Below are 8702 nucleotides of genomic sequence, written 5' to 3'. Positions count from 1 at the left end.
GGCACAGAAGAAAGGGATTGAGCCCTAATAATACTCAAGGTAGAAAAGGGACCGAGCCTTTTATAAATCTCGAGGCAGAAAAAGGGACCGGACTCTAATAATATCCGAGGAAGAATAGATTAATGTAAAGTAGAATTTAGAATAAAGTATGAAGTACGTAGTTATGAATGTATTGAATGTTGTATGATTAACTAGAATTCACTCAGCGTAGCTGACGTTTAGTATGCACGCAGGCTAATCGACTGAGACAGTTGGCTTGAGGAATACACATGGCAGGATCTGAAGAGGCTGGTACTGGAGATTTGTCGTGATATTTTGAAATACTATGTTTTATGTTAAGTTTTTGAAAGGCAAGTTATGGATGTTTTTAATGAATGGTTAACTTTTATATTATTCCGCGAAAGTTTTTATTAACTCTGATATTTAGAACTGTGTTTATGAGTAAATCCAACATCCAAAGTAGGGCACCGGTAACGGGGCCTTACAATCGTCGTAGTAGGCATCGCCTAGTTCATCTGGCATCGAGCTTATCGATAACTTGTTTACTTGCTTATTTGGTTGGACCGTCGTAATAGCACCGCCCAGTTCATTTAGCATCGCGCTTATCAATAACTTATTTACTTGCTCATTGGTTAAATTGCTTATTTCACCTAATACAGTTTGCAATTTTCTATACTTATTATATATTCACAAAATATGGTGTTTTATTCACTCAACCTAGTGTTGACAAATTATTGTATTTTTAACGCATATGCATGTCATCATGTGATATGATTATCAAGATTGTTTGAAAAAATTTAGGATTGCATGCTACAGAGAAAAAACAAGAACTTGAATTTCTATTTTTGTCTTTACTTATCATGTTTATGGATTATGTACCTGGTATTTGATAATTGTTGAATTATTTATTTTGAATTAATAGGTATCATAATTTTAAATATTGCATGATTGTACATTGAGAGCTATGAGCAATCAGCTCTCGCTCTGGCATTTCCACCATAGGTTGGGATGTGACAACATAAGGGGCAAATCATATTTATCTCTTCTATAAAGGGGCTATTTTAGGAATTTTCTCAATTTGTATTGTGTTAGAGCACTTACATTGAAGTGTCGAAACTTATATTTTCTCTATAATATTGAGTGCGAAATAAAAAAAGTGTAATATAGAAAACACATAAAACCACTCTCCATTGGAATTTATATAATGAAGAACATTTTGATAAAATTTTGTGAGTATATAAAACAGAGAAAAATAATAAAAATGTGAGTAATATATAGTTAGAGACAGAGAATCGCGTGTCTATGGTGTTTAGAAAATAAACAAAGTTTAGATAAGAATATGGTTTTTAGAAAATAAACATAAGTTTAGAGAAGAATGTGGTTTTGTGATTAAATTATATAGATATTCGAATGAGAATGTTTGTGTCTGGACACGGTATCAATGTTAAAGCCAATGGTCATAGTTAAAATCTTTAAAGGGACATGACATACGTATGAGTTATGATAAGTAGAGAGAAGACAGTGATCTTTACATTAGGGATGAGCATGGGACAGTATTCGTATCCGTACTCGTACTTGTACCATTTTGTATTCGTACCAAAAATCAATAAAAAAACGTACCAATTCTCGTACCAAATTTTTCGGTATGGTACGGGTATTGGTATGGGTATTTTGGTACAATACCCGTTTTTGTACCACTTTGCTTTTTTATTACCAAACTTTCGACGATCTTGAAACCGGTGCCGGTACAAGTAACAAACAACCTGAATTAGTCCGGGCATCGGTACTTGCACAGATACGTGACGGGTACCAAATTAGTACAGGTACCAAATTGGCCATCAATTTAATGATAAGATAGTATTGAAGAACCCTAACTCGGTCGCCGACTTTAACTGATTTGTTTGTTGGTTCATGTCTTGGATGTTATATTATTTAATATTGAAGAAACGTTTGGTAGTTGTTCAATAATAACATGATTGGAGAATTTATTTTATTATATTAAATATGAATAATCTCAATTAAACCCTTATATAATCTAAACAAGTACAAAATACCAAATGTATCCGTACCGTACCCGTACTTGTACCCGATAGTACCTGTACCAAAATTCAACAAAATTGAGTACCAATACCCGTACCGAATAGGCTAAATCGGTACGGGTACGAGTACGTGTACGGGTATGGTACAACTACAAATATGGGTATTTAGGACAAAATGCTCATCCCTACTTTACATGGTTTTAAGTCATCCATAAATGAACTTTTAGTTAAGATTGTAAAATGAAAAAGATAAAATACCTCCTTAAAACAAATTACCTTTTCCCAAGTTTAAAGTTGAGTCTTCATCAAAGAAGTTTTGCTCTCTTAGACTACTCGCTACGGGGCGCCATTGGCCCCTTTTTTGGGCGCGGTGGGCTCCGTACACCGTTGTGGGGCGCTGTCTAGCCAAGGGCGTCGTTGGGGAAGTGGTTCAAAGGCCGGCGCGGAAGATGGAATTGAGTGGGCCCCTGCCCTATCCAACGGTTGTTTTGACCATTTGATATATATATATATATATATATATATATATATATATATATATCAAACTAAACCATTTATAATTTTCTCAAACTTTCTATAATTTACAATCTCAAACTTTTTATAATTTTCTCCCAAAAATGTCTTTCGATTCATCTTCGACACCTGACTACAACCCTGATCCTGACGTTATTTCAGACTCCGATTCAGTGGATGAGGTAATATTTAGTGCTAATCTAGATGCTGCCCGAGTCTTAGTCGAGCATTGCGAAAGTTCACAACCGCTAACAAGACGTCCTCATCGACAACGGGATCGTGTCGGTGCTCATGAAAGGTTGATGCAAGATTATTTTTCGTCGGACGCGACTTTTGATGCGGAACAATTTCTACGGCGTTTTCGGCTGAGTCGCCAACTTTTTTTACGAATTGTTGGTGATTTAGAACGCGATTATGATTTTTTCCAACAACGGGATGACGCGAGAGGTAAGCCTGGTTATTCTCCATTGCAAAAATGCACGGCGGTGATTCGTCAACTCGCGTACGGGACCACGAGCGACGCCATGGAAGAGTATTTACAAATGTCGGAGATAGTGGCTCGTGAAGCCCTTCACACGTTCTGCGAATGTGAGTATTATCATTTTTTAATATGTATTTATAAATCCTCTCATTTTAAATGCAAAGTTAATAAACTGACATTAAAAATTTAATATTAGCTATTCCTCAACTATATCATAAAAAATATTTGAGGAAACCGACTCAAGCCGACATACAAAAAACATACGAGGTGCATGAACAGAGGCACGGTTTTCCTAGGATGCTTGGTAGTCTTGATTACACACATTGGGCTTGGGAAGCTTGCCCAGTTGCTTGGCAAGGTCAATATGATCGGGGTGATCATGATGGACCAACAGTTATCCTTGAGGTTGCTGCATCATTTGATCTTTGGATATGGCATGCTTTCTTTGGGATGCCCTGTGCAAACGATGATATAGCTGTGATAAATGAGTCTCCTCTTTTCGACCGTCTCGTAAACGCGGTTGGACCCGACACCTCATTTTCCACTAATGGTGTCAACACGAATACATATATTATTTAGTCGATGGCATTTATCCGGATTGGGCAACTTTGGTTCATAGCTTTACGTGCCCGACTGATGATAAACGAAAATATTACAAGAAAAAACACGAGTCGGCCAGAAAGGACATCCAAAGAGCATTCGGGGTATTAAAGAAACGTTGGTCTATAGTTAGACATCCGGCTCGTATTCTGCACATGGATAAGTTAAGAAATGTAATGTACACTTATATTATCTTGCATAATATGATACTGGAGGACTCGGGTAGAGCAATATGTCAAGGCTAGTACGACGATGCGCCGGATCCGATGACAACACTAAATGAAGATGAGAGATTTGCTATTTTATTAAGAACACGAAAAAAAGAAACGAATTTTAGTCTTCGAGCGGATTTGGTTGAACATATTTGAATAAACAAACAACAAAACGGCGACGCCGACGACTAAAACTAGTTGATTTTTTTATGTATATTTTTTAATTTTAATTTAGTTTATATTTGATAATTATTGTATTTAATAAATTTGTTAGTTTATTAAAATAAAAAAAAATTAAGGGGCTTTGAAGCCCCCTAACCATTGAGGGGCATTTTTGGGGTGGGGCTTTGAAGCCCCTGGTGCCCACGTGACGCTGACGTGGTACTGGAGAGGGGCTTCAAAGCCCCTCACCATAAAGGATAGCCTTACCGTTAAGCCTACACCTAGGTGGTTGCTTCTCCTCTCACCAAGCAATACCTCCTCCCAACTGTTTATGAGGTGCATCCCGCCTCCCAACCTGACCCCCACCCCTACCCATCTATGTACACTAAAAAGAGATGATATAGTACAAATTATATATATATATATATATATATATATATATATATATATATATAGGAAAATAAATAAATGGTTAATCTGTTCAAGATAATTACGTATTTACAAAATACAAATTAATAGCTTCGTTGTAGAATTCAGACCTAACCATTAATTAAGAAGACAAAATTGTTTCAAGCACCGACATAAATAAAGATAATAACTATAAGTATACAAAAAAAAAAGTTTCATTTCTTCTGCAATAATCACAAAAACTTATTTTTTTAATGAATTATTCGCTACAAAAGAATAAACGAAATAAAAAGAAAAATTCTAGATTTTATGAGGAACCGACCAGAGACCAGTTCATCTATTTGGATGAATCTCGATCCTGTAATCAAAGAAAGATAGTAACTAAACTTATCAAAGTTAGAAAAGAAACCTTAGATTTATTAGTTTTGTTGCTAAAATATCGAAGAATTAAGCCAAAAATTAGGATACATTATATATATATATATATATATAGGGTAAGGATCCTAAGAGAACCCTTTGCAAATTGAGAACTTTGAGAACCATTTTGGACCACTAAAAACACCTTTAAAAAATTATTTAAAAAAATCATAAAACAAAAAAGAACAAAAATTTTAAAAGGTAAAAAAACCAAAATTCTTATATTTTATTCCGGTTTCATTAAAAAAAAAATAAAAAAAATAAAAAAAATTAAAAAAAAGTCGTATTATACACATATGTATAATTTTATTTAATCTTTAGTTACGTAATATACACATATGTACAATATCATTTATCTTAAATTATACACATGTGTATAAAAAAACATGTAAATGTACATATATGTATATATTATACATATGTGTATATAATTTAGTTAAACCGGGTTTTTTTTTTATTTGTTTTATGATTTTTTTTATTTTTGGTTCTTTGTGGTCCAAAATGGTTCTCAAAGTTCTCAATTTTAAAAAGGTTCTCTCATGATCCTGATCATATATATATATATATGTGTGTGTGTGTGTGTGTGTGTGTGGTAGGGTTATCCTAAAAATAAGTAATTTCTTAGGAAAACTAAGAATAAATCATAACCATTGAATCATGTTAATCAATGGTTGAGATTTAAAATTACCAATAACCGACATAGTTTCATAGAATTACTCTTTCATCATTATAACCGACGTAGTTTCCTATAATTGTTCTTCACCATAATTTATAATGCCAAATGTCAAAATGTTGTTGGTTCTTACCATTACTAGGAAATTTCTTATTCTTATTTAAACCCTTATATATATATATATAGGGGTAGGATCTAGAGAGAACTACTCTTAAAGAGAGAACTATTAAAAAAATATTTTTAACTATTTTAAAAAAGATTATTTTGTGATTTTTTTTCTTTCCTCATTCTAATAAGATGATATTGATACTAAAAAAAAAACTTGTCGGTGTAGTACTGTAGTGCATATGTGCAAAACACATAATCACATATATGTAATACAACACTAATGCACATATGCACTATATCGATTTTTTTAAATTTTTGTATATAATATAACACTATTGCAAATAAACAATACAAACAACTATATATATGCTATTTAACACTATTTTAAATATCAAAATGCATACTATTGTACATATGCATTATAAAAAAAGTCGGTGTATTGCATATATGCATTACTCGTTAATTTTTTTTATTTTTGTTTTTTTCTGTGGTGAAGAATAACAACATATAAGAAGGATGAAAGAAAAAAAAAATTAAAAATATTTTTTTTAATTAAATTAAAAATACTTCATTATTAGTTCTCTAATTCTCTCCATAAAATGAAGTTCTCTCATGATCCTCTCCCTATATATATATATATATATATATATATATATATTCAATTTTGGTACCTATTTATGTTTGTGATGCAAGAAATCAACTGTTAGCCATGCGACCAAAGGAGAGTATTGAAACATTTTAGTATGTATAAAGGTATCCAAACACGAAAACTACACACATATGATCTCCGATACTGATCGTTTTGTATGTATGGCAATTTCATCCAATATTTTTTATATCATAACACACATGTTTACGAGTATTCCATGTCTTGAGTAACAATTATCTTAAATCTAAACCAAGACCGTGCTATGCTTTAAGATCTGCCAAAATATCAATGATTTGATCTGATTTTTTGAAAACATGGATTCTCATCCCAAAATTACAAAGCGTCAAATTCTTAGATAGGGGAATAATTATTTAAGTATTATGTAAAATCATTAAGATTAATAGTAACAGAATTCAAAAGAAAAAAATAAAATAATTCAAATCGCAAGTCACTTGTGTACAATTTTTAGAGTCATTGAGATTAAAACAGAGCCTAAAATTCATAAAATAAATAAAAAAATAATAATAATAATCTAAGAAATGGCAATCTACTTATGTACACTTGTACGAGCAAGATTCAAACGCTGAAAATTTAAGTTATGTTCTTGGGTGAAATTTAGAGATATGTTTATGTTATTTTATAAATATGGAAAGAATTTATATTAAATGAGGAGGTTTTAAATCAAAACCACGTAGTTTTGATTTATTTTGCGTACAATGTTACACGTCTAACATCATTGTATTTATTCTCCTTTGATTATTCTATTGATATGTTAAGCGTTCTCTAACATCTCAAAGCAAACCACCCCACCACTTTCCTTTGCCATTTGATTTTGTTGAACATGTATCAGTTAAGAATGCTTTTTCTACCTGAAGCTCATACAAAATACAATAATAAATCAATTAAAAGAGTTGTGTAAAATAAATTACACATTGTTTAATTAATATGGTGTGTGTGATATAATTAAAACCGAACAAGCTACTGCAAAATCCAAACCAAGCCAAACCAAAATTGTCGAGTTCAACAATTTGGTTATATCCAAATAATGAACAGCCTAGAACTTGAAGCATCTGGTGACATATGGAGTCATTGAATGAGATTATTGCAATTATACAGTGAAAAGTATTTGTTTTTCATATAATCTCGTTTCCACAAACTCATTAATACATATAATTTTGGATTTTTGGTTAGATTTGGGAGGAGCATTACATGTTCCACCTTTTACTTTGAGTTGTGTCACATTCGGTTTTTTAATGAAATGGCATAACTGATAATAGTATAGAATCTTTTACAGGTCTCAAAAGTGTTTAATAAAAACACGTGTATTTCACGGGTTAAATATATCCAAGATGTTAGTAAACTTATTTTTTTCTCTTTCTAAGTTATTTTTGGTTAAATGTAATAGAATAGTAATCAACATTCAAAAGTATTACAATTAGTTCATTCAAGCAACATTTTCCAAAATCGGGTCACTAACTCTTCAAATTGAGTCTCACTGATTTTTTTTTACTACAAGAAAGCAATGGAGAATATGATGTGGGGGTCGGGATTTGCAATATATGTAGTTAAATTTTAAAAAAATAAAAAATTTAAAAAAACGTTAATTATATTAAAATTTTAAAATAAAAAATAAAATGATAGTCACTACTCAACGTCAACATAAAAAATAGATTTCTAATGTGAAACAAAAAAGAAAAATACTAAAAAAATCATGTTAAAACATTTAATTTAATAAAGGGATTACTCTATAAAATAATAACTAAGTTTTGAAATTATTTCACTCAGACCACTCATAAATTTTTTTTTTTCTGTTCAGATCATTAAAGTGTGTAAAAGTGTTCTAATCTAGATAATTTACCTAGGTAGCATATTATGTAGTTTTTCTTTTAAAATTGTTTGACATTGCAAATTATTTTTTAAAAAGTTTACAAAATAAGTATAAATTGAGGAAAAGAAACTGAATTGCAAAAAAAAAAAAGAAAAAAGAAAACATATGAAAAATTGCCAAAAAAAAAAATTAGATTTTTTTTTTCAATTATTTAGATTTTATTTTTTTTGCAATTTTTCTGTAACATCTGGCCCCTTGCACCACCAATATTGTTCGCTTTGCTCAAGAAGAGCTCACGGATTTGTTTTTGGTTACCCAGATGGAGACTTCCCAGGAGGTCACCCATCGTAGTACTACTTCCACCTAAGCACGCTTAACCGTGGAGTTTTCATGTGCTCCACAGCCAACTAAGCCCAAAACGCGTTGGTGATTGAAGAGACATGACATTTACTTATGAACCAAGGATCTCTCTTGTCCACGGCCGATGTGAGATTTGCCTAAGAGTGGGACGATGTTGTGTTTACCAAGGGTGTTACATTTTCAGATTTTTTTCGCAATTTATTACTTATTTTTTTCAATTTTTTAAAACATATATTTTTAAATGTCAAACTA

The 8702-nt window shown here is 31.7% G+C and overlaps 1 protein-coding gene across 1 annotated transcript; it reads left to right on the top strand.

Annotated features, from left to right (window-relative positions):
* The first annotated feature begins 2656 nt into the window (after positions 1-2656).
* LOC143626256 (uncharacterized) lies at positions 2657-3612 on the top strand. The gene is made up of 2 exons (XM_077096401.1): positions 2657-3144; positions 3264-3612. The coding sequence occupies exons 1-2, from the start codon at positions 2657-2659 to the stop codon at positions 3610-3612; spliced, it is 837 nt and encodes a 278-aa protein (XP_076952516.1).
* The last annotated feature ends 5090 nt before the right edge of the window (positions 3613-8702 follow it).

Source organism: Bidens hawaiensis, unplaced genomic scaffold (assembly GCF_021521415.1).
Source record: "Bidens hawaiensis isolate Kalapana, Puna unplaced genomic scaffold, B.hawaiensis_p1.1 tig00004322_1, whole genome shotgun sequence".
Lineage (NCBI taxonomy): Eukaryota > Viridiplantae > Streptophyta > Magnoliopsida > Asterales > Asteraceae > Bidens > Bidens hawaiensis.
Note: the sequence above shows the minus strand (reverse complement) of the source record. Positions and strands in the feature narration are given on the sequence as shown.

What these genes read in the sequence shown, in the direction of transcription:
- LOC143626256 (XM_077096401.1), top strand. Translation starts at nt 2,657, where the DNA reads ATGTCTTTCGATTCATCTTCGACACCTGACTACAACCCTGATCCTGAC. An exon ending in CACACGTTCTGCGAATGTGA is followed by an intron (nt 3,145 to 3,263) that starts GTATTATCATTT and finishes AAAATATTTGAG; the next exon opens with GAAACCGACTCAAGCCGACA.